The sequence below is a fragment of the Polypterus senegalus genome, chromosome 12, assembly GCF_016835505.1.
Source record: "Polypterus senegalus isolate Bchr_013 chromosome 12, ASM1683550v1, whole genome shotgun sequence".
In the NCBI taxonomy this organism is placed as follows: domain Eukaryota; kingdom Metazoa; phylum Chordata; class Cladistia; order Polypteriformes; family Polypteridae; genus Polypterus; species Polypterus senegalus.
In genome coordinates this window covers 147,007,557-147,035,064 of record NC_053165.1, presented here as the reverse complement: position 1 = coordinate 147,035,064, position 27,508 = coordinate 147,007,557, and the positions used below count along the sequence as shown (strand labels likewise).

At 39.2% G+C, this 27,508-nt stretch overlaps 1 protein-coding gene across 1 annotated transcript; it reads right to left on the bottom strand.

Moving 5' to 3' along the window:
* Positions 1 to 9,447: 9,447 nt before the first annotated feature.
* Positions 9,448 to 27,116, bottom strand: mns1 (meiosis-specific nuclear structural 1). The gene is made up of 10 exons (XM_039770250.1): positions 26,987 to 27,116; positions 26,488 to 26,712; positions 21,570 to 21,697; positions 21,333 to 21,435; positions 19,973 to 20,202; positions 16,354 to 16,570; positions 15,937 to 16,044; positions 13,017 to 13,274; positions 12,173 to 12,298; positions 9,448 to 9,832 (listed from the first exon to the last, which is right to left on the bottom strand). Exons 1-10 carry the CDS (start codon positions 26,987 to 26,989, stop codon positions 9,722 to 9,724), a joined length of 1,509 nt encoding a protein of 502 aa, XP_039626184.1. The 5' UTR covers positions 26,990 to 27,116; the 3' UTR covers positions 9,448 to 9,721.
* Between the last annotated feature and the right edge of the window lie 392 nt (positions 27,117 to 27,508).

Here is a 27,508-nt window from a genome sequence, read left to right as displayed (position 1 = left end):
CAGGTTTGTGAAACACGGTTCGAGATGCATAACACAACATGTTATCCATTTGTTAAATTATTACCCGTGGCTATTAAAGGTTGCACTTGGTCTAGAACAATGCTTAAGAGCAGTAAAAGGCAACATTTTTCGAGTTGCGGCGCACAAAATTTTCTTTCGCGGCGCACCTGAGGGACTGCCCATAAATAAAGCCGTGACTATGGCGTTATTTCAGTGCCACTATTCTGAGCACACGTAAAAAAATATTGCAAGTGCAAGTGTTGCATTTTGAGGAGAAATTTATTTTGAGCGTACAAAAGCTGAATTTGAGTGAACAAAATTCATTGCTGCGTGCAAAAAATGTATTTCAGTGTTTGCACTTATCCATATACACACACACACAATAGCACCCCCTCTCGCTCAGTTTTTTCATTTGCGCTTGCTCGCAATGTGTTGCTTGCGCTCACAACATTCTCTGCTGCAAGCGCTCAACTCTCTGTACACCGTTATAAGTGTGCCACAAAACCAACCAATCACAGACTTGGTTTCAAAAATTCTGATTGGCTCTTACGGTCTCCAATCAGCTCGCTAGCTGCTGCATTCATTGTGGCACATCTGCGAGATGCTTCTGGTGATTTTATACATTCTTGCCTATCAATTACCACTAATGTAAATCACAGTAAGAAGAACATGAAAACAAAGGCATTCTTTTTAAATTGTTGTATTTATTGGAAAAAACGCTTACACAAAATAACATTACTCCCAAAAGTACCTATTCTGGAATAATGACTATTATATATGTTTGTGGATTTGAAGGAGCTTCAGGATCCAGGCATTGACTGGGAGAGTACTACACCAACGATAGTCTTAACAAATAATATATTTTAAAATAAAATAATTAAAGATATTATCCGCAAATTGGGGTTTAATTGAGTTTAGCTGGATTTAGCTACATTTCGGACTGTTTCCGGAATGCAGCAGCTAGCGAGCTGATTGGAGACAGTAAGAGCCAATCAGAATTTTTGAAACCAAGTCTGTGATTGGTTGGTTTTGTGGCACACTTATAACGGTGTACAGAGAGTTGAGCGCTTGCAGCAGAGAATGTTGTGAGCGCAAGCAACACATTGCGAGCAAGCGCAAATGAAAAAACTGAGCGAGAGGGGGTGCTATTGTGTGTGTGTGTATATGGATAAGTGCAAACACTGAAATACATTTTTTGCACGCAGCAATGAATTTTGTTCACTCAAATTCAGCTTTTGTACGCTCAAAATAAATTTCTCCTCAAAATGCAACACTTGCACTTGCAATATTTTTTTACGTGCGCTCAGAATAGTGGCACTGAAATAACGCCATACGTGACGACACAATCTATGGACAATCGCCAATAAAAGCAGTTAATTTTGCAAGTTTGAAAGACATTGTATTAATAAAGGAATCAAAGGATAAATCTTAAATTTAATTAATGTGAACGTTGAGATTGTTTTTCAGCACATATGAGATTGATGCGAGGATCAATTTTCGAAAGACAGACGCGCATTTCCTTGCCGATCATTTGAAGTCTCTCGCGTTTCTAAAGACTTCATTTCCGTAAGTGTTCCGTTATCTGTTTTTCCAACATAAAATATATTTTTTTAAACATTATCTTTTTAATCAACCAAAAGTTCAAAAACACTAGCAATTTTAAATATTTTACAAAAGTTTTCGCGGCGCCCCTAGAAAATTCCGCTGCGCACCGGCTGCCCGACAATGCAAGAGACACTGTGGCATTCAAAGAACATTCACTTGGCGTTGAGAGTTCTAATGTGTGCCGAGAAAACATTCCCCATATCGTTACACTCCCCTGCTAGCCTGCAGCATCGATAAAGATCAATTGATTTACGATGTTTGTGCCAAATTCTGATCTTGCCATCTCCACGTCAGAACAACAATTGAGATTCATCAGACCAGGTGACATTTCTTCTTTGTCTTCGATTGTTTAGTTTTCATCATCTCTTGGCCACTGTAGTTTCATATTCCTAGTCTTAGCTGACGTATAGTACAGTAAGTTAACCCATCATGCTCTTCTGCTAATGCAGCCAATCAGCTTCAAGGTTCTACATGCTGTACATTCAGAGACATCCTTTTGTGTCCCACTATTCTAAAGAGCTGATGCTGAAGTGAATGCGGACTTCCTGTTATCTTGAACGGAGCGGTCTGTTCTTCTGTGACTTCTCTCATTAAAGTATTTTCACGCAGTTAACTGCCACTCACTTGTTTGTTTTTTGTTCATTACAACATTTTCAGTGTACTTTAGAGACATGTGCGTGAAAATCCTAGGAAGGCAGCTCTTACGGCAAAGCTACATCCTCCATGTCTGCGACCAACAAGCATACCACTGTCTCCTAGATCATGTGTCTTGGACAATGTACTGTTGAGTCCAGGAACTACTAAACTTCTGACCATGTCAACGAGGATTGCAGCGACATGATAGTTTGATTGGAGGAGGAAAATATTTGTGCTAAATTGGCCATTGAGTGCCTTTTCGATAGAGGATTATGTCCATGACTGGTAAACAGAAGCAAACATGTGTTCATCCAAGTAAATGTCATTTGTTCTATCCAATTGATTATTTATATACTGTATATATAAAATTCTTTTTGCGTTTGAAACGGAAATTACGTATGACCACAGAACATATTATAATGCACCCACACACTCGCGTTTGAAACAGAAATTGCGTATGACCACAACAGTCAGGTTACACAGAGAAAGTGAGACAGAAGCAGATCGACAGAGAAGGCTCGCTGATCAGCGTATACGACAATCACAATTGACGGACTCACAGACATCCGAACAACGTGCTGAACAGAATCAAATTCGACGGATGCTGTATTCACAGGCTACCACGTCACACTGACGTCAGGGTCTGTATATGGAGGGATTCAATTATAACATTGAAAAAGATTATTGCCTACATCCAAAAGTTACAGTAGGAGAAATGGACATCATGTGTGAGTACTGCCAAGCACAGAGGGTTACATTTGAGTCACGTGGGATGTGTTGTTCTGACGGCAAGGTGAAATTAACACCTTTAAGCCATCCACATGAACTGTTGTTGTCTCTTATTTCTGGCGCAAATCCACATTCAACTTATTTTCTACAGAACATTAAGAAATACAATTCGTGTTTTCAGATGACATCGTTTGGCACCACGGCTGCTACCGAGGAGTCTGGCTTTATGCCGACATTTAACATGCGGGGGCAAATCTATCATAGAATTGGGTCATTAATGCTGTTGCCTCATGACAGCCACAGATTTTCCCCTTCCACTCAGTGAGCGAAGCCACTGGGTAATCTGCTAGTTTTATTATATTATTATCCTTATGCTGTCTGATCAACCATCCATCTGCCTATTTTCAGGACTTGGTGGTCCTTAGAGAAGCTGAAGTCAAACCTGTCAAAAGTGGACACTAGGCAGGAACTGCCACAGTGGGGTTCTTTCCTATATAAGGCGTTGAATGTTGGAAAGCTGGTGATCATCTCCTTCTGCTAGTTTAGTTACAAGAAGGGGTGCCTTCTGCATGGAGATCAGTCTGAAGATGTGCAGTAGATAGGCTGGTGGCACCATACAGGCCTGAATGATTGTCCATTTGACTCATAATGGAAGGTGGTGCCTGAATGCTGTCAAATGAGGAGCTTTGCTGCCCTTGGTATTATTTTCCTTACACCAAAGACAATATCAAAATGAGTCATTGCTTCAGTCTTTGTAAATAGTTTTTATAGAATTTGGCAAGCAGAATCTCTACTGTGAGGTGTCTTGTTTTCATAGTTTCTATGTTATCTTGGGCTTAATTCAATGTATAACATTTAGGCATCTGTCTATCCATCCATCCATTATCCAACCTGCTATATCCTAACGCTGGGTCACGGGGGTCTGCTGGAGCCAATCCCAGCCAACACAGGGTGCAAGGCAGGAAACAAACCCCGGGCAGGGTGCCAGCCCACCGCAGGGCACACAAACACACACACACCAAGCACACACTAGACACACTAGGGGCAATTTAGGATCGCCAATGCACCTAACCTGCATGTCTTTGGACTGTGGGAGGAAACCGGATTACTATATAATAAAACATGAAGGCCTGTGTGTCCAGTCTCTCTGAGCAATCTGATTGGTCAGCCTGGCTTTGGTGACGTGATGAAAGGGGAAGTGCGAGCGTGAGATGCATAAGGAGCAGTAAAGGCGTATGAGGCAGGCTAAGAGAGTCGAATTCAAAGACAGCAAGTAGAAAACCAGACAGAAAATAATGACGGAGTCTGAGAAGCAGGCTTTACGAGAACGGGACGTAAACACAAACAAGCCAAGAGGAGAGGGGCTGAGGGTTCACGTAGGGCAAGAGAGAGCAAATATTTTTGAAATTATTCTGTTATCTTTGGCGATTCTAAATTGGCCCTAGTGTGTGCTTGGTGTGTGGGTGTGTGTGTGTGTGCCCTGCGGTGGGTTGGCACCCTGCCCAGGACTGGTTCCTGCCTTGTGCCCTGTGTTGGCTGGGATTGGCTCCGGCAGACCCCCGTGACCCTGTATTCGGATTCAGCGGGTTAGAAAATGGCTGGATGGATGGATTCTGTTATCTGTCTTCAACAGGTACTGTGTCATTTATAAACCAGCCATTATAAGCATTTGACCAAATACGGTATTCAAAGTAATACATTATTATTAAAAACAAAACTTCTGAAATGTTATTTTCCATTGTTTGATATCATGTTGAAAGGGCTTATAACATGTTAATAACATTGAGATTGCTGCTTATAGTGGAGACCTAAACTGTAACCATTATTCATTTTTGATTGTGTACATCTACAACTGGACAAGGGTGCATAAGGGCGTATCATTGATGTTTTTCACAAAACCTTTCTTGTGTAATTTTTAGGGGAGCATTTTTAGATAGGGTGGTACGGTGGTGCAGTGGTTAGTGCTGCTGCCTCGCAGTTAGGAGACCCGGGTTTGCTTCTCAGGTCCTCCCTGAGTGGAGTTTGCATGTGTTTCCTCCCACAGTCCAAAGACATCCAGGTTAGGTGCATTGGCGATCCAAAATTGTCCCTAGTGTGTGCTTGGTGTGTGGGTGTGTGTGTGTGTGCCCTGTTTGTTCCTGCTTTGTGCTCTGTGATGGCTGGGATTGGCTCCAGCAGACCCCCGTGACCCTGTAGTTAGGATATAGCGGGTTGGATAATGACCGACTGCCAGACATTTTTAGATATCGGTAGCTGGCTCCTGAGCTCATTTTTCAAGTGGCTTTGTACCAGGCAGCCTTTAAAACATCTGCATAGGATGATGTTAGGACAGCTAAGCCTTCAGGTAACTAAATTGACATAATGGAGTGAACAGTCTCAGTCTGTCATTTTTTTATTTTGTTTGTTTTTATTTTTATCTCATATTCTCATGAGCTTATTTTTTAAATTAAAGTTCAGTTCTAAAAATCATGTTGGAAGGAGTAATCGCTCCATTAATTAGGCTACTGTTAATCCTATTACCTTCTAATGTTTTAAGAGAGGGATTAACAAGCAAGCATTATATATACAAAGTCATCAAAAAAGATGGGATTTCAAAATGTAATCTCTTTAAATACAGAAGAAAGCTAATTTTTCAAGAATGTGTTAAATCACCAAAATTTAAGGATGACTATTTATTCCATCCATCCCACTATATCTTAACTACAGGGTCACGGGGGTCTGCTGGAACCAATCCCAGCCAACACAGGGCACAAAGCAGGAAACAAACCCTGGGCAGGACGCCAACCCACTGCAGGGCACACACACACACACCAAAGACAACTTAGAATCGCCAATGCACCTAACCTGCATGTCTTTGGACTGTGGGAGGAAACCCACACAGATACGGGGAGAACATGCAGACACGCTGGGAGGACCCGGGAAGAGAACTCGAGTCTCCTAACTGTGAGGCAGCAGCGCTACCCACTGCACCACCATGCTGCCCCAAGACTATTTATGAGCACTTGCATTTCTGTTGAGTTTGCATGTTCTTTCTTTTTTGTGAAGTGCTTTTCTCCAGGTACTCTGGTTTTCCTCCCACATCCCAAAGATATGTGTAATACAGTGGTGTGAAAAACTATTTGCCCCCTTCCTGATTTCTTATTCTTTTGCATGTTTGTCACACAAAATGTTTCTGATCATCAAACACATTTAACCATTAGTCAAATATAACACAAGTAAACACAAAATGCAGTTTTTAAATGATGGTTTTATTATTTAGGAGAAAAAATCCAAACCTACATGGCCCTGTGTGAAAAAGTAATTGCCCCCTGAACCTAATAACTGGTTGGGCCACCCTTAGCAGCAATAACTGCAATCAAGCGTTTGTGATAACTTGCAATGAGTCGTTTACAGCGCTCTGGAGGAATTTTGGCCCACTCATCTTTGCAGAATTGTTGTAATTCAGCTTTATTTGAGGGTTTTCTAGCATGAACCGCCTTTTCAAGGTCATGCCATAGCATCTCAATTGGATTCAGGTCAGGACTTTGACTAGGCCACTCCAAAGTCTTCATTTTGTTTTTCTTCAGCCATTCAGAGGTGGATTTGCTGGTGTGTTTTGGGTCATTGTCCTGTTGCAGCACCCAAGATCGCTTCAGCTTGAGTTGGCAAACAGATGGCCGGACATTCTCCTTCAGGATTTTTTGGCAGACAGTAGAATTCATGGTTCCATCTATCACAGCAAGCCTTCCAGGTCCTGAAGCAGCAAAACAACCCCAGACCATCACACTACCACCACCATATTTTACTGGTGGTATGATGTTCTTTTTCTGAAATGCTGTGTTCCTTTTACGCCAGATGTAACGGACATTTGCCCTCCAAAAGTTCAACTTTTGTCTCATCAGTCCACAAGGTATTTTCCCAAAAGTCTTGGCAATCATTGAGATGTTTCTTAGCAAAATTGAGACGAGCCCTAATGTTCTTTTTGCTTAACAGTGGTTTGCGCCTTGGAAATCTGCCATGCAGGCCGTTTTGCCCAGTCTCTTTCTTATGGTGGAGTCATGAACACTGACCTTAATTGAGGTAAGTGAGGCCTGCAGTTCTTTAGACGTTGTCCTGGGGTCTTTGTGACCTCTCAGATGAGTCGCCTCTGCGCTTGGGGTAATTTTGGTCGGCCGGCCACTCCTGGGAAGGTTCACCACTGTTCCATGTTTTTGCCATTTGTGGATAATGGCTCTCACTGTGGTTCGCTGGAGTCCCAAAGCTTTAGAAATGGCTTTATAACCTTTACCAGACTGATAGATCTCAATTACTTCTGTTCTCATTTGTTCCTGAATTTCTTTGGATCTTGGCATGATGTCTAGCTTTTGAGGTGCTTTTGGTCTACTTCTCTGTGTCAGGCAGCTCCTATTTAAGTGATTTCTTGATTGAAACAGGTGTGGCAGTAATCAGGCCTGGGGGTGGCTACGGAAATTGAACTCAGGTGTGATACACCACAGTTAGGTGATTTTTGAACAAGGGGGTAATTACTTTTTCACACAGGGCCATGTAGGTTTGGATTTTTTTTCCTCCCTAAATAATAAAACCATCATTTAAAACTGCATTTTGTGTTTACTTGTGTTATATTTGACTAATGGTTAAATGTGTTTGATGATCAGAAACATTTTGTGTGACAAACATGCAAAAGAATAAGAAATCAGGAAGGGGGCAAATAGTTTTTCACACCACTGTAAGTGGGTTGGCTATTTTAACTCGGCCCCATGCGAGTGTCTGTGTGTCAGCTTTGTGAAGGTCTGATATCCTCTACAACAGGACTCTCCAACTCCAGTCCTAGAGGGCTACTGTGGCTGCAAGTTTTCATTCTAACTCTTTTCTTAATCAGTGACCAGTTTTTGCTGCTAATGAACAATTTTCCCTTTACTTTAATTGACTTTTCTTGAGGCTCTGACCGCTGAATTGATTCTTTTTTCCTTAAAGGGCACCCAAACATAAATTTGATGTGAAGTGAGCCAACAGATGACCGACTAAGTTGGGGTCTCAAACTCCAACAAACTTCACTTCATTCAGTTTCTTAATTTGAAGCCAATTCTCGTTGCTAATTAAACCCGTTATTTAATTCCACGGCGCTCATTCTGACATTGCAGACATTTCCAAAACCGTTGCTTTTCTTTTGTAAGAGCGCCATCAAAATGTTTTGTGGACCTGAGCAGATCAACATTACTGAGGCCTTCACCTTTCTTTATTTTCAGTTATTTTGTGATGGACGCAGGTTGTTGTTTATGTGTTGCTTCATTTTGTGTCTTAATATTGTTAGGTTGCTAATTAAGGAAAAAAGAAATAATTAAGAGGCCCAAGTGTTAAGTTGTGCCTCAATTAAAATTAAGGCAAAGAGTTAATTAGCAGCAAAATCTGCTCACTAATTAAGAACATGGTTAGAATGAAAACCTGCAGCCACAGTACTACAGTACACCAGGACTGGAGTTGGAGACCCCTGCTCTACAAGGTTGGCCCAGTAGTTCAAACAACCCAGAACTGGATTGAACAGGTTTGAGGATGTTCTGTTATTACAGAATTTAAAATCATACCTCCGTAAGTCTTGATGGCACCATAATTCTCTGGACTTTTTCTCAAGGTGTTTGCCCCACATGGCACTGACAGCGTTATAGAACAAATGGTATGGAACCAGGGGGAAAGAAAAGAGCACTTCAGGTAAACTAATTTGTGTTTTGCATTGAATAAATTGGTGTGAGGGAGTGGAGACATGCTGCATGCTAGTCAGACATGCAGGACGAAGAATTGTAATGTACCCTGTACATGTGCCATTATAACCCAGCCACAGGGGATGCACAAAACAGTGCGTTTCTTCAGGCCGGTCCCAAGCCCGGATACATTTGAAGGGTTACATCTTTGCCTGAAGAAGGGGCCTGAGTTGCCTTGAAAGCTTGCATATTGTAATCTTTTTAGTTAGCCAATAAAAGGTGTCATTTTGCTTGGCTTTTCTCTAGGGTTACATCAGGAAGGGCATCCGGTGTATTTGCCTGATCAATATGCAGACAACAATACAAAAAGCCCAAACCTCCCAAAGGAAACACAGTTTGCAGAAGAAATGAGGATTTAGAGTTTAAAGTTGTAGACGTTTGGCAGAAGTAGTTTTCTTGCCTTCAGTGCAACCCTTGCTGCTCCATAGTGTGCAGAACATTGTTATTAAGTCATCTTTATCACAGTAGGGTTATCGTTTATGTGTATCACCATTTCATCTTTCTTTTGTTCTTATAGCTTGTTCAGTGAAAAAGAACCCTGACTGTATAACAGTCTGTCCACCCTGACTTGAATTCTGATGGATTTTTAATTTGTTATGTTAAAATGAAAAGAAAGCGAGAGAGAGAATAATATTGTGATTAAAAAGAAGTGTCTTCCAAACAGAGCATTAGCACTCAAGCAAAATTGTAAAACAAATATTCTTAGTGATAAAATGAAGTTTCAGTCTTTTATTTACAAATTCAGACAGAAAATAAGAACTTTAATGTTCACATATACATCACAAAGCCACTATTTATAAAAAGGCACTTCTGCCCATTTTATCAACAACCTAAAATGCTAAAAGTTGTACTAGTCAAAGTGATTATGTTTCATCATCATGTTATCATCAAAGTAATAATAAATTATGTACAATACCTGGGTACTTTATTATATTTACCCTTTGGTGTGCCTGCTGTGACTATACTGACAACAGTGCCATCTAGTGGTACTCTTCTAAAGTGACCTTTAAAGGAAATTATTTGTAGTCCCAACCCTCTTCAGAAAATGGATCCACTTCCCTCTTCTGGAAACTTTTTTGAAATTCTTCATCAAATAAATTAAGGTCGTCTTTACCTTTGAATATACCCTAAATGTATAAAAAAAAAAAAAGGTTTAAAATCAATGGTTTTGTAAACGTGGATAGCACTTAATAACTTATTTACAATGCACTTACCAGAAACACTGAATATTCTCCATACATATTCATACAACAGTTAAATGTATTGATAATTTTTGTACATTATTATATGAAGTATAAAGAGTAAACAGGGCATCACGGTGGCGCAGTGGGTAGCGCTACTGTAAGGGGACCCGGGTTCACTTCCCAGGTCCTCCCTGCGTGGAGTTTGCATGTTCTCCCCATGTCTGCGTGGGTTTCCTCCCACAGTCCAAAGACATGCAGGTTAGGTGGATTGGCGATCCTAAATTGTGCTTGGTGTGTGGGTGTGTGCCCTGTGGTGGGCTGGCGCCCTGCCCGGGGTTTGTTTCTTGCTTTGCGCCCTGTGCTGGCTGGGATTGGCTCCAGCAGACCCCTGTGACCCTGTGTTAGGATATAGCGGGTGGGATAATGGATGGTGTGGACAGGCAGACATGTTATAAACACCAACACTAATATGTACAAGTTCAAGTGCTACACAGAAACCCCCAATACTTCCCCAGGCCTCACACACTCTACCTTACTTCAGGCCGCCTCCACTCTCTTCTTTGAGCTCTCATCCTCCTCCTCACCCGACTCCAGCCTTAAATGAAGGGAGACGGCCCATTTTATGGTTACCCAGATGTGCTCCAGGTGCTTCCCAGCAATCTTCCACTGACACTCCCCATTGTGGCGGAAATGCCGGCTGCGCACCCAGAAGCACTCCGGGTGTCCCCGATCCTCTCCCCCCCAACCCCCACGCACTTCCAGGTGTGGCAGAAGTGCTGAGGTTCAGGGCTCTGTAGGCATTGGGGCGCCCCCTGCTGGCAATGACCACGGGCGCCTACAGGGTTGAGCTTCCAAGCTCCCAACCCGTGGTCCTCAAAACAACCAGGCCGGCCGCCCCGGATCCGGTCCTCTTGGGCGTCCCGGCTGGGTACCACCGCCACAATGGATGGATAAAGAGTAAACATTGAGTTGAACATTTCCTAGTAGTTCAGATTAGTTTGGGTGAAAACTGTCAATCATAGTTATTATTAAAAAGCCTGTCGATTGGTGACAGTAATCTACAGGGTGGGCCATTTATATGGATACACCTTAATAAAATGGGAATGGTTGGTGATATTAACTTCCTGTTTGTGGCACATTAGTATATGTGAGGGGGGAAACTTTTCAAGATGGGTGGTGACTATGGTGGCCATTTGAAAGTCGGCCATTTTGGATCCAACTTTTGCTTTTTCAATAGGAAGAGGGTCATGTGACACATCCAACTTATTGGGAATTTCACAAGAAAAACAATGGTGTGCTTGGTTTTAACGTAACTTTATTCTTTCATGAGTTATTTACAAGTTTCTGACCACTTATAAAATGTGTTCAAAGTGCTGCCCATTGTGTTGGATTGTCAAGGCAACCCTCTTCTCCCACTCTTCACACACTGATAGCAACACCGCAGGAGAAATGCTAGCACAGGCTTCCAGTATCTGTAGTTTCAGGTGCTGCACATCTCGTATCTTTCCCCCTCACATATACTAATGTGCCACAAACAGGAAGTTAATATCACCAACCATTCCCATTTTATTAAAGTGTATCCATATAAATGGCCCACCCTGTACATTTTTAAATGTTCAGATGATGTAGTTTGTGTTGTCCATGTTGGTACTAGTGCTATTGTGCTGCACTCTGCTTTCTAAATTTAAACTACCAAACAGAAAGTGAAGGTAGTTTCTTTCACAGTTTATATATATATATAACAGTGTTATATGTATGTCCTGCAGTTGACTAGCCTTCAGCTGGGGTTTTTAGCTGCTTTGAGTCCAGTGCTGCTAGGCTCGGATTTGGGTCCTCACGACCCTGTAAGGTAAATGAGAAATGAACATCTCATCTGGCACAGGTTTCAGCCTTCTGTGCACTGCTACAAGGTTAGGCTCCAGTTCTTCTAAACCCAGAATAGAAGAAACAGGCAATGAATGATATTGGCTGGATGGGCTATTTTGATGTAATGAGACAATGTACACATTTTCAATTTCTATAGTTCATGTATTGTCAGAAATGTAAGAGCCTGACAGAACGTGAGAACTTGAATTGTGGCAGGAGACGGATGATGCAGTGCATGCCAACGATCGGCCAAATCTGTCACTGTTGTTAACAGTAATGCTGAGATGTAAATACATTAACACTGCACAGCTTTAATAAAGATGGCCTTTACAAACTCCCAGTACAGTGCAGTAAAATACATTTTCAAGAAAAGTCAGTATTTTCTTATTTATTTATTTATTTTTTTTATTATCTTACCTTAGGAAGGTACCCAAGCAGCTTACTGGCATGCTGTTTGAGCAGTTTCTGTCTTTCTTCCTCAATGATTTGATGGCGGATAGCTTCTTGCTGGAGCTCAATTTCACGTTCCTGTTGTTCACGTTCCTGTTTAATACATAGTAGTTATTTAGATCAAAACTGGGTATACTTTAATAAAATATAGTTCATAGCAAATATTTTGGTTTGAAAAATAAATTTCACATGTTTAAATTAGTAAGCACTATGGTCGATATCAATTAATAACATATATAAAACCGGGAGATAACGGCATTAGAGATTGTCCAAAGAAAAGTGAACCGGACTCAGGCTCCGAGTGGTGACAACAAATGAAAGCAAACAGTAGATCTGAGGGACACATTTATGAAGGGATTGTGAATAAAGTTGAGGCAATGAATTCTTCAGTGGATATACAACTGGAATCGGACTATGTGGAGATCAAAAAAAAAAAAAAATGTAATTATTATAATAACATTTTTTAAATAAAAAGGGTTTTTCACAAACCATGTTGAAAGTATATGGACACAGTCCTTTAATTGCAGCTGGTGGCAAGAAGCACATTAGGGACTTTTAAATCTCAACTTGACACTTCTTCTTAATATCACCAACTGAGCGGTGTTCGGCTGACTCATCTGTTCTTCTTCATCGTTGTGTTGTTACACAAAGAAACCTGAAGTGCTTAACAGCACAATAACTATCAAATTCTGCTTTTGATCTGGGCAGGGCTTTACTTATCCAGATCCCGTAGGACTAAGGATTAAATTCATTTCAAAAGATCAAACGGGGCAGTTCAGTGGTTCTCTCTCGCTTTCTGCATCATACTTACTTTGTCAGCCAGGAATTGCTTCCTTCGGTCTTCCAGAAGTTTCTCCACAGCTCTGCGATGTTCTAATTGCTTCATTCGCCGTTTCTGAGCATTCATTTGCTCAATACGGTCATCCTCTGCAAATTTTGCCATCATAACTCGTCTGAATTCTTCTTCTTCCTCTTTCTCTGCCTGTTGCCGAAGTTGCTTAAAGGCCATTTGCTCCCTGAAGGTTTGTTGCATCTCCAGCCTCTGCCGAATTCTCTTCTCCATTTCTTGCTATGAAAAACAGAATAAACTGTATTAAGGATGATTCAAATTAATGTGAGTGAATATGCAGCTCTTTATTTTTCTGAATAGAATCCCTCCAACTTGCCCACCTTATTCACTCACTGCACGCTATCGTTCTTCTATTCCTATAACCTGCCTGAAAATAAAGTGACGCTTCCTCAGCTTTGGTCTTTGTTTCTTGTGGTTTTTGGACATGATTTTAGGTAGAATGAAACCTGGGCACTTGTCGGGCACTCCCACACTCTGGTCTTATAATGAGGCCCTTAGAACTGGAAAATACTCCATCTGCTTTTCTTCCTGGCCTTGTGTGTTTATTAGCACTAGTTTTCTTTTTTGTGCTCTTCTTACTTATTTAACCCTGAATCAGTAAGACTATTCCCATCTCTTCCCTCCCATCCATGTTTTGACTTTATAAACATTTGGTGGCATAAAATGCATATCTAGAAGAATATTAATTTTAATAAGTTGTTATATACGCAACAGTCAGAAACTTTCTATTTAGCAGAAAAGCCACCTGTTTAAAAAGCATACTTGCAACATCTTTGAAAGGCACTGAAAGAAAAATTACAGGTAACTACCATCCATCCATTTTCCAACCCGCTATATCCTACCTACAGGGTCACAGGGTCCCAGCCAGCACAGGGCGCAAGGCGGGAATCAAACCCCGGGCAGGATGCCAGCCCACCGCAGGACACAAACACACCAAGCACACACCAGGGACAACTTAGGATTGCCAGTGCACCTAACCTGCATGTCTTTGGATTGTGGGAGTAAACCCTCGCAGACACGGGGAGAACATGCAAACTTTAGCTATGTTTATCCATGCATCCATTATCCAACCTGCTATAACCAGCACAGGGCGCAAGGCAGGAAAAAAACCCGGGGCAGGGTGCCACCCACACACCCAGCACACACAAGGGATAATTTAGAATTGCCAATGCACCTAACCTGCATGGAGGAAACCCACACAGACACGGGGAGAACATGCAAACTCCACGCAGGGAGGACCGGAAGCAACCCAGGTCCCTTACTGTGAGGCAGCAGCTCTACCACTGCGCCACCATGCTGCCCGATTTTAAGATATCTTAAAGTTTATTTAAGCTATCTGTAGTACTAGGGTGTTGTATCTGAAGAAGGGGCCTGAGTTGCCTCAAAAGCTTGCGTATTGTAATCTTTTAGTTAGCCAATAAAAGGTGTCATTTTGCTTGGCTTTAAGCTATCTGAAAGTGATCAGAATGTCATTCTAAGATATCTTGAAATGGACTTTGAGATATATCCAAATGTTAATTGCGGTGGTCATAACTGTGGTTAGCACTGATGCCTGTCTGCTCCAGCAGTCTGGGTATCCTTGATGGCCTGGTCACTATCTGTGTGAAGTTTGCATGTTCTTTCGGTGTTTGAATTGATTTTCTCCTGGTGCTCCAGTTTCCTTTCCTCCTGTGTCTCAAAGATATTTTTATTAGGTTTATTTATGATTATATATATATATACCCATTATGAATAAGTGAGGAAGTGTACTTCAGTGTACCCTGTAGTTGACTGGCATTTCATCCAGAACTGTTTCTAGCCTTGTGTCGAAAGCAGCTGGTGTAGGCTCAGAATCTCCATAACTATTTAATAAAAAAGTAGGTTTAGAAAATTGAAATGGGGAGAACATGCAAACTCCACACCGGGTCTCCAAACTGCAAGGCAGCAGTTAAATGTATTGATAATTTTTGTACATTATTATATGAAGTATAAAGAGTAAACAGGGCGGCACGGTGGCGCAGTGGTAGCGTTGCTGCCTCGCAGTTAGGAGACCCGGGTTCGCTTCCCGGGTCCTCCCTGCGTGGAGTTTGCATGTTCTCCCCGTGTCTGCGTGGTTTCCTCAGGGTGCTCCGGTTTCTTTCCACAGTTCAAAAACAGGTTAGGTGGATTGGCGATTCTAAATTGGCCCTAGTGTGTGCTTGTTGTGCGTGTGCGTTCTGCGGTGGGTTGGCACCCTGCCCAGGATTGGTTCCTGCCTTGTGCCCTGTGTTGGCTGGGATTGGCTCCAGCAGACCCCCCGTGACCCTGTGTTCGGATTCAGCGGGTTGGAAAATGGATGGATGGCCTTTTAAATGGTGTTCTTAGCCTGCTTGGGTTATTTTACAACAGTTTTTCCACTTGCTTCTACAGATATTTACTGAGCCATATGAATTCAAACTCCACATGTTGCTTCAAAGCCCACGTTATTACAACTTCACTGTAAGTGTGATGCTTCTGATTGTATCCAATGAGCATGAAGCAGCAGCCTGATCATTTTAATATGTGAATAGGAGTGTGGGCAGAAATGTAATCAGGCCCTGTCCGCGTTATTTTTTGCTTTGCATCTGATGTTTCCGGGATAACCTCTAACTCCCTGCAACCCTGAAATGGATCTGAGATTTTTAAAGTACTGTATGTTATTTACTTGTACTGTAATTACCTAGTGCTAAAGCAGACCCCCGTGACGCTATGTTAGGATATAGCGGGTTGGATAATGGATGGATGGATGGATGGATAAAGCAAAAACAGTGTGAACAAAATATGGACAACTTACAACATAACCTTACTTATATTTTAACAAATATACACAGCAGTCAATGGTGAAGGAGTAACACACAGTTTGAGGCACTCTGAAATGACTTACAATTTCTCTTTGTCTTTCAGCCTCCTCTTGCTCTTCAAGGTATAACTCCTCTCTGATATTCTCCATTTGGTCACGCTGTTGCTGTTCCATTTGAATTTGTTCTGCCAGCTGTGGTTCAAATGTAAAATTGAGTATATTCTGAAAGCAACTTCAAATACTAAAAGTATATGCAATGGTTACAATAACTTAGTTGATAAGAATGTTTATCTATATTTGCTTCTGGATGATTGGGTCTCATTTGCAAAAGACATTTTAAACTCTGATGGGTTCAATAAAGAAATAACATACGTACATATAAAAAGTAATGAATAGTTTAAAAACTCTTTGGAAGTGTTTGCAGAAGTGAATTTTAGATAAAGTTATTGGTTTAGGCAATATCTTATTACTCCATACAACATAAAAGCATAAACTTTTGACCTTTTTCTGAAGAAGTAATTTTCTCTCTTCTCTTTCCTGGACTTTAGCCATTCTGTCTTCTTCCCGGCGCTGCTGAAAATTAGCAAACTCCATGATTTTCCGGTTTTCTTCTTCCATTCTTTCACGCTCCATACGTCTCCACTCTGTCTGGCGCTCAGTGAATTCTTTAATATATCTCTGAGTAGCTGTCATTTTTTCCAATTTTAATTGTCTTTCCCTGCAAACACAGCAGTTAATAAATATAGCATATGAACACAAGCACACAAACATATATTAAATTTGTAGATATACATGTACATATACAGTACTATGTGTGTGATGAAATCCTGGCTGACACCTGACATATTAGTAAAAAAAAAACAAATAAAAAATAAAACACCCCCCTCCCCCTCCTTCTAGATGTGGAAAAATATGCATATGTACTTTTCATAAATTATGTTTTTATACAGGTCAATATATTTGTACTCAAAACCAGGTTAATCTGGAATCACCAATGCCACCATTATCATGTCTGTGGCAGGAAACATGTAAACCTGGGGTGAACTTAACACCTTTAGAAGATACTGACAGAAGATACTCTAGAGCACCAAGATGGCCCTGGTGTCTGATGTCATTGTCAATTTTCTAAACCTACTTTTTTATTAAATAGTTATGGAGATTCTGAGCCTACACCAGCTGCTTTCGACACAAGGCTAGAAACAGTTCTGGATGAAATGCCAGTCAACTACAGGGTACACTGAGGTACACTTCCTCACTTATTCATAATGGGTATATATATATATATAATCATAAATAAACCTAATAAAAATATCTTTGAGACACAGGAGGAAAGGAAACTGGAGCACCAGGAGAAAATCAATTCAAACACCGAAAGAACATGCAAACTTCACACAGATAGTGACCAGGCCATCAAGGATACCCAGACTGCTGGAGCAGACAGGCATCAGTGCTAACCACAGTTATGACCACCGCAATTAACATTTGGATATATCTCAAAGTCCATTTCAAGATATCTTAGAATGACATTCTGATCACTTTCAGATAGCTTAAAGCCAAGCAAAATGACACCTTTTATTGGCTAACTAAAAGATTACAATACGCAAGCTTTTGAGGCAACTCAGGCCCCTTCTTCAGATACAACACCCTAGTACTACAGATAGCTTAAATAAACTTTAAGATATCTTAAAATCGGGCAGCATGGTGGCGCAGTGGTAGAGCTGCTGCCTCACAGTAAGGGGACCTGGGTTCGCTTCCCGGGTCCTCCCTGCGTGGAGTTTGCATGTTCTCCCCGTGTCTGTGTGGGTTTCCTCCATGCAGGTTAGGTGTATTGGTGATCCGAAATTGTCCCTAGTGTGTGCTTGTGCCCTGCAGTGGGCTGGCGCCCTGCCCAGGGTTTATTTCCTGCCTTGTGCCCTGTGCTGGCTGGAATTGGCTCCCATGACCCTGTGTTAGGATATAGCGGGTTGGAGGATGACTGACTGATATCTTAAAATCATATTGAGGTAATACTCTATTTGCAATTTGAGGTGTCCGAAATGCAATTCAAGATATGTGAAAATGACTTTGACTGTAATTGTTTATGTTTTTAATGGGGCTTCTTTTCATTTTAAGATATCATGAAATAGATTAGCTATATTTTGAATTGCACAGGAGTTTTTTTTTTTTCTTAAATATTTTGCTTATAATATAGGAAAATGCACAAGGAACTTATTTCAAAGAAATCTGGAAATACATTTAAGATGTAATAAATCAAAATGCATTTCAGAAATCTAAAAATGGTCTAGGTGTTACTTTAAAATATCCAGAAACTGAATTAGATATCTTAAAATACTTTGCAGATACCTTTACATTGACACATGTTTGAGACAACCAAAATACATTCTTAAGATATGTCCAATCTCAAATGAATTCCCTGATATCTTAAAGTGGACCTCTGCCCTATCTTAGATATCTTAAAATGTATTTCACATTTTATTTCAATATATCCAATTTTTTTTTCAGATATCTGAAATACAATTAAATATTTCAAGATATCTTCAATCAATCAATCAATCAATCAATCAACATTTATTTATATAGCACATATTCATACAAAAAAATGTAGCTCAAAGTGCTTTACAAAATGAATAGAGAAATAGAAGACACAATAAAAGATAAACATAAGTCAACATTAATTAACATAGAATAAGAGTAAGGTCCGATGGCCAGGGTGGACAGAAAAAACAAAAAAAAAACTCCAAAGGCTGGAGAAAATCTTAAATTCAATAGGAAATTCCTTTAAAAAGAGAAGGGCATGATTTTGAGATTTTATTAAATTTCAGATATCTTAAAATGCATACGAGGTCAATGTGAAATATATGAATATGTATTTGAGATATCTTGAAATGCAGAGGAAGGTATTTTGAGATAACTGAAAATTTAATTTACATATCATGAAATGAATGGGAGATATTTCAAAATATAATTTTTGATAGCTTAAAATATCCAGGGAACTTATTTTGTCTTGAATTTAGTTATAAATATCTAAAAAGGTAAACTGCATTTTAAGATAACTGAAATTCATTTTGTGATATTTCTAAATGTTCATTTAAATATGCACAATAAAAGCAAAAAACAAACAAATCATTAAAAGTTCTATTAAGTATAAAAATCAAATAGGGGCAGGAACTGGCTTTTGGTTGCAATAACAACAAGAAGAAGAAGAAAGAAATGGCAGAAGTAAGATAATAATTTATAGGCCACTATATGGTAATCGGGCTTACTGACTTATTATTTAAGGGAAAATGCAGAACAAATCCACCAGAGGGTGCTATATGCATGGTGGTGAGTGGGGAGTGGGTGTGGATTGGGGTACAGCAGAACTAAACAAGAAGAACCATTTCTAATACTTCCCTTTATGTTTTCCTTTTTATTCAAACAAAAATATATATTTTTTTCTATTTGTATTTACTTTTTATTTTGGTCAGTAAAATGTTCTGTCACTTTCTCACTTTTAAGTATCAGCTTGACAGAGCACTCACCTTTAGTTTGTATACGGTACCAGTACTTAATGTAGTGTGTAAATCAGTTCAAGTACATTGTACACATATTTCAGAAGTGCTCTATTCATTAAGGTCAGCACAGCAGTTAGGGCCTCTCAGATCTAGACATCTTGGTTCAAATCCTTGCCCAGTCACCATTCACATTTACATGTCCCCTCAACATTTTTGTTAGTCTATTCTGGGTATACTGAATTTCTTCCAACATCTGACTGTTTCCCATGATGGACCACTATCCCATCCATGGTTTGTTTCTTCCTTACACCAGAGGCTCCCAAGATCAATCGATGGATGGACATATTAAAAAATACCTTAATTTTCAGTACCTCTCATATCAAAGTAACTCCAGTTATACATCCATTTACTAACCTGCTTATCCCGTACAGGAACACAGAAAATTAGTGTCCATCCTGGAAGCACAAGGTATAAAGTAGAAACACTTTCTAACACTCTTCTAAATGTGGACACCCTATAGAACTATGAATCTTTCTTTAAGTTTGTTCTCTCCAAACTTTCTATGGTGGGACCTTGTAGTCAGAGTATAGTTACACCCATCTTTTTGGTATAAACGTAGAACTTACTTCTGATCCTCTTCATAAATTTTTCTAACAATTTCATCAATCATCAGCTTGTCTTTTAAAAATTCTTCATAGGCTTCTTGCTTCATCCTTTCCTTTTCCTCAAGCTGCTGTTCCAGGTCCTGCTGGTAGTGAACCATCTCTTCATAGCGTCTCTTTTCAGCTTTAAGCTCCTCGTCTGACACTTTTTCATTTTCCTGTTTCATTTTTTGGAGCATTTCTGCTTCTTCTCTCTGCAGATAAAACATTATGGTTATGAAAGGTAAAATATTTATAGAATCTTAAAGACATTTTAACAAAAAGTACATATAAAGAAAAATTAAATTCATAATCTGAAATGTACTATCTGTGTATATATTGTATTTATACATATCTATATGTAGATATAGATATATATAAGATTACATAATTTTTGTTTTATACAGTATATTGTATACACACACACGTATATAATTATTTTCCATCTTGAAGACTACATTTCCTTATCGATAGCTTAATTAGCTGAAGAATATTTCATGCATGCCAGCACAGTGGTTACCGTTGCCACCTCACATTTTTGTTGAATTGAATCCGATTCCCAGCGTAGTCAATATCTATGTAACAATTTAACATTTTCTTTGTGTCTACTTAGGCTTTTTCCGAATGCTCAACTTGGCAACCCAAAGTTCACTTGTCATGTTCACAGAGCAGGCTCACATGCACTGTTCGATAGACTGCTACTATCTAATCCTAACAACAAAAGGCACAAAGGAGAAATGTTCCTTGGAGAAGGCCCAGAGCAGATGGGACAAAAAAAAAACTAATTAAAAAAAGAACACCATGTGTATAAGAATTAAATATATCAGCGACTACAAGAAAATTTATTTCTGTAGCATATTTTAATAAACAGGATGGAGCCCAAAGTACTTTACAAAATGTCAATGCACTATTTATGTTTAAATTGTGCTCTTCAATTCAAAGTCAATTCAGAACGTTGCACTTACTGTATCATAAAAATGGAAAATCCATTCATGCATTTCTAAACCCAACTAGTCGTGAGAAGCAACAGACTGTCCCAGATGCATTGATCAGAAGACAAGTAGCAGCCCTGGACAGAATGCCACTCCATTGCAATGCACACTCTTGTACATCCCAAATGTACTCAAAGTTGCCCATTTTAGAAGAGACAATTAACTCAACACACCCATCTTTTGCTGAGAAGGGACAAATTCTACTCAGACAATGGCTGGGGAAAAGTACAAGAAGTTGTGAAGCAGCCGGACTAATACCTGCATCCCATGTCAACCAAAATGACACAAAAATGTATCATTTACGTAGAAAAAAAAAACAACACACACACACACACACTTCAACTACTACTTACTAATTGATCATATTTTAGCGCATCTTTTTCAGCTATCTGGGCAGCTCTCTCTCTGTTCAAATAAGCTGCTTTTAGCTTCAGTTCCAACTCACGAAGTTCAATGCTAGAAAAAACAAAATCCAAAATGTGAATGTACAGATAGTTTTAGAGCTGAAAATCGTTTTGCAGGATTCTAGATCACCCCTGTGTTCTGTAAATACAACATTCTTGTTATTCCCTCAAATTCTTTTTTATTACCTGTTTTCTCTGATCCGTTGTCTGATTTTCTCATCCTTCAGTTTTTCATAATTTATCCTTGATAGTTCTTTAGCCATCCTTTCTTCCTGTTCTAACTGTTGTTCTTTCATTATTCTTTCATTTTCAGCCTAATTAAAAAAAAAAAAAAGAAATACTATATTCATATTATACTATATAAAATCAAAACAATGGATGGACCCTCAAGGCATATGAATGTTTCCATGAGAACGTCAGGCTTACAGTTTTTGTGCACTGTTGACAAAATTCAATGGGTTATAAAACTGTGGTCATTAATAAATGAAAAATTATAACTATGTGGCAAATTGTTAAAGAGCCCATGTACTTAAAGAAAGGTATGCCAGTTAACATCCAGTTTCTGAACAACTATGTTAGAAGGGTTATCCAGGTGGGCCATACTGTATAGGACAGTTTCAGCTTAGGACTTTGTAGGACTTTAAAAAAAGGATGAGGTGCTACATAGTGTATATTGTGTTTTGGACATTACATTTAACCTGGTCTACTTGGAAGATGGGAGGAAAATAACTTAACGGACATAATCAAGTGAAACCACATAAAAAGTCTAGAGTAGTGCTGGGAGGTATACCGGTTCATACCGAAAACCGTTTTTTATTTTTGTTATGATATGGATTTTTCTTATACCGTAATACCGGTTTAAATAGCCTAAACAACGTTCGGAACGTGGCGCAGTGAGAAACTGTTTAAGGGGGGAACTTTTTCACTGCTACACACGCATGTAACAGAGTACATGCATTACTGGAGGTATTGAGTGGTGAAAATGGACAGAGGACATTCAGAAACTGAAACTGTAGCAGACGATAAATTTGAGGACACAGAAGAACTTTTGCAGAAAAAAGCAGCCGTTTCTGTTGTGTGGAGATACTTTGGTTTTAAAAGGTCGGATGTGGACCAAACAACTATTTACTGCAAATGTTGTCGCCAGAGACGGCAACACGAGCAATTTGCTGCACCACCATAGCCACAAACATGCTTTGGCATACCATGAATATATGGAACTAAGATTGGCCCCCTCCACGTCCTCAGGTAAAACTGAAAAAGCTAGAGGACACTCAAGTCAGACATCACTTGGAGACGCGTTTGCTAGAGGACTGCCTATGACGAAAAAAAGCAAGCAGTGGATCGAGATTACCAACGCCATTACAATCCACATAGCTAACGTGTCAGTGGGCAGAGATTGTTAAGATTAACAGAAAGTGAGGTTGACTTACAAAAAAATATTTACTATTTATTCCTTTTCTAAGACATGTTCAGTGCAATGTAACTTTTGACAAGCACCTCTGGACATTTTACTAAGTCTAAATACCTCTTTGGAAGGTTTATTATAGTTTAAGTTGTTTGCAAAATTTGTTCGATAAAAAGGTTCTATATTTTGACTGTAACTGTCATGCAATGTGATTCCTTCTCTTCATTAGTGTCACCCCCTTGAAAACTATCACTTTATGGGGCCGTGCAAACCTGTATTAATACCTGTGTGCACATTAAAATGTTTTTTTGTACAATGTACAATTCTCATGACAGTGAAATATGTTATTGTTAGCCAGTCTACTGCAGTAATTGTAGTGGAAAAACTGGTTAACATCCACTCATGCATGGGAAAAAAATACCATCAAATACCATTAAACCAGTATCATTTTGAAAAATACCGTGATATAGAATTTTGGTCATACTAGTCTGGAGCAACACTTACAAGTTGCCTTATTAATATTTTCCACCTTTTCTGCAATAGTGTAAATTTGACCAAGGTACTGGACTGTTTGTGAAAGTCAGTAGACTTACTGTGCAACACTGAATGGGTTTCTTAAACTGAGCATATACCAGTTTTAAAAAATAAATTATATTATAGCATTGTACTTGTGTAGAATCTTGGGATGATAATGGCCATGCAAAGACACAACATAGAAGCATAAGGTTGTCAGTACAATCAATACCACTCTCTGAGAAGATCACTTACCTTACCTGTGTTTTATTTGTTAAAAATATAAACAATTGCACTATGCCTCCGCATCTATAAAGAGTCACAATCAGAATATCTTTATTGTCATTGTAACAAATACAATGAAATTAGGTGCAGTGCCTGTGGTGTCAAAATATAAATAAATATAATTACAAAAGGATAGGAAAGGATAAGAAGAAATGAGGTAGAAGACAAACATTCAACATACGACCTTAATTGTACAAGATGTCATCTATTGCACTGAGGGGATTAGGTGGCATTCAGTTTCCTAATAGCAACAGGGTAGGAACTGTTATTCGGTCTATTAGTCTTTGTTCTGATGCTCCTATATCTTCTGCCTGATGGGCAACAGTCTTGGAATGGTGTGGGACTCGCCTTGACCAAGAAATCTTGTTCCAGAGTCAATGTTGTGCATGGGCTTCAACAATATCTAACTGATATTTTTCATCTTCCTACATGAGACCCAGCTCATTACCTGCCTGCCAGAGAAGTTACATTTCACATTCCCAGAGCCAGTTTTCATTGCCAAGGTTTAATATGCTTGGATATGTCCTGCTCTTGTCTGTTGCGTTACTGGCATTGTACTCAACCCAATCATTCATCTAGTGGGCAGCTTCCCGAGACAGAATTGACTGAGCTACAGTAAATGGGACACATAGCCATCAGGTGCACACCAGTGAACTCCATGCTTAGGCCTCGCTCTAGGAGTTGGTCCTAGTATGCCTTTTCGAGACAATGTATTCTTCAATTTATTTGTGACCATCATGAGGCTTTCTATTAAATGGTTCTTTGTCTGTTTCACCCCCCCCTTAGTCCAATTTACCAACCCTATTACCCTAGGAACCTTATTATCGACTGTGCTAACTGTATCAGCTGTGCCCAATGGAGGGTGGGCAACCTGCCAGCCTAGGTAATTCTGACTTTCATGATGCAAAAACTGATTACCATCCGACCTAACTATTTGATTTGCTCATTTCTATCTGCCGACTGTGGCCCTCCAGAGGTTTATTTTTCTCCTATGGCCCATCGTAGGACTTTTTTGCTTTCCTGTCTTCTGCATCAGCTTGTTAAACAATCACAAGAACTTCATCGACATCTTAATAAACAGAAACTGCTACTGATTGTTTTATTGGCTTTTGTATCTTTTCATTAAGTTTAATAACATCAAATTGTTTCTACTCAATAGACTGTAGATATATACTGTATATATTTATTTTTATATACCTGTATATTAATTAGATCTGGCTGTTAAATTGTCAGCCTTAATGGATCAATATTTTAATTAGAAAACCTTTTTCCTGATACGAGTGAAGGCATGTTTTGCAATTTAGTGGTTAAATTTGCTAAAAAATACCTAGTTGATTTTGTATTTAGTATAATTACATTTATTAGAAACTATCATAGTATTAATTAATGATGATAATCCAAGTAAAAGCAGCATATCTTTGTTTTTGTTGATTAATATTTTGTTGCTTTCTGTGGAAAGCACCTTGAGTTGCATGTTAATGTATGATAAGGTGCTATATAAATAAAGTTATTATTAAAGTCATTATTATTAGGGGCACTTACCTTTAGGTAATATAGTCTTAAGGATTACTTAGGTGCACAAGCACAAGGTTACTTTTTTAAGCAGTGTATAGTAATCTAGTTCAGGTTGGATGTGGTTTGACTTTGTATTTATTGAATTTTTAACGAGACAGGTCCCAATATTTATGTGTGTAGAGTACTATTAGGACAGTATATACGGTTTATAAAATACCTTATTATGGTACAGTCTGTAAAAAGTGCTACATATAATAATAATAGATTGGCTTAATTAAAAACTCATCAAATAATATTATGAAGTGCATAACTAGATCTAAGAACAAATTACTGAACTGTCAAAACAAAACACATCCTTCAGTCATTTGTTTTACAACAAGAAGTAGCCAAAAATCATTGAAAATGAGCAGACACAAAATGCACGCAGGTAGATGTGTGCAAGTGTGATGCTTAGAAAGAGAATGAGCAATGTTTGAGATTTAACTGACTTTGTATTGGACATAATAATGGACACACAGGAGTGAATCAAAGACAGCAATACTGCTGTGGTCATCAGTAATAAATGTGTCATGAATGTATTAAGAATAGGCAACTGCCCAAAAACACCCTGCCAAAGGCAGTCCTGTGATCTGGAACAGACTGTTGATGAAAAGGGGAGACCAGCACGATTTCTGCTAAGAAACAGATGGGTGTTAGTCAGCCAATTAACAGCACAATAAAGCAATGGTGCCAAAAGTAGTTTTTCAAAATTGCACAACTCATTGTTCCTGTCATGGATGGGGCATACCAGCCAGAAAACCAACAAACCTCCACCCCTGTCATCAAAAACCAAAATATTTGCAGTTTCAGCAATCAATGAAACACCAGGGCTATACATTGATCTAAAAAAAAAAAAACACTTAATATGATGAATCCATATTACGGCAATTCACACTGACACATTTTTTAGAATATTTTTCTGACCTTAAAACTTAATACATAAAATGATTTATTTGTAAGTGAGGCTGAATGAAAGCCAAGTAAAATATAATGAAGAGATCTGTGATTGTCTAAAAAAACTATGCACGTTAAGTACAGATTATGGTTTGCCTAAACTGTTTGATATTTTAAATTGCCTCTAGAAAGGGTTTAGTTTATTTGTGTTTGTCAAATACCGAGTCTCTTCGGTGCTACATAAAAAGTATATCAACGACTGGCTTTATGTGCGTTCAGGTTTGAAAACTATGGCATCAGTTGTTAATTATATATGCGTGCGGACCTTAAGCGGAGTGTGCGTTTAACAATCTCTTATTAGGCTCTTAGTTCAAATAAAAACAAACGGTATGTGTGGTCAATAGAAGGGTTAGGAAGAATGTGGCTTGAATGTTCTCCTATTGTAAGCACCTGCTGAAGGGCTTCCTCCATGCGCCTCTCGTTTTGCTCGTCGTTCAGTCTTCTCTGATACCGTTTATTTTCCAGGCGCTCCTCGCTGATCATATTGGCCTCCATCATTTTCTCCTGAGCCAGATGCTTCAACCGATCCTCCCGCTGAAACTCATGTTGTCTTGTTTTCAGAATCATTTTTTCCTGTTGCTTGTGTGTCAGGTTACGCCGCTGACTCATTGAAGCCTGTAAAACGTAACACATTTTAATTACGAAATTGTCAACGAAAGTAATATGCAGACAATCCCGCAATGCGAATTACTGAAAAGGTTATTTCAAACTTTCGCTCTCTTGGCTCCTCTTTTAACGCCTTTTGAATTTTATAGCTATACTTTAGAATCAAAGTCATGTTTTATCTCGTACCGTACGTTTTATTATTTGATCATAACAATTATATATAATTTTGGGACTATTTATACATTGCTACAAAAGAGTCAATTTAATAATACTGCAAACTTACCATCAGTCTGCAATTTTTAAATAAATATATATACACAAAATATAAGGGAGGTGAAGTGCTTCTCCAGTTCCCAATGCTCTAGTTTACACCCCTGTCGCCCGGGTAACCTGGCGCCTTTTTTACACCTTAGCATAAAGGCTATTGATTGGCTTAAATGCGCACAAAGCGGTTGTGGTAGCTAAGCGACTGCAAAATCTGCGCGAAAATCTGCGCAGCGAACAGTTTGATTTGTTGCCGCGACCAAAGTAGGCGAGCACTGTGGCGGAAGTTCAGCTGGATTGGCTGACACCTGCAGCTGATTTGGAAGTGGGCGGGATATGAAGAGGGCGGCACGTACAGATTTGTTTAGATTCGGCATTTCATTATGCTGCAGGTACAACCTCGTCTGTCATGGAGGCTTACATATATGTAAGTAATAACAAATAAGGTATTATTCAAATAGTAAGAAATTTACAAGATATAAATATATTTGTTTTCAAGTATTAAACTTCTGACAGAATGAACAAGACGTTAAAGTAGCTG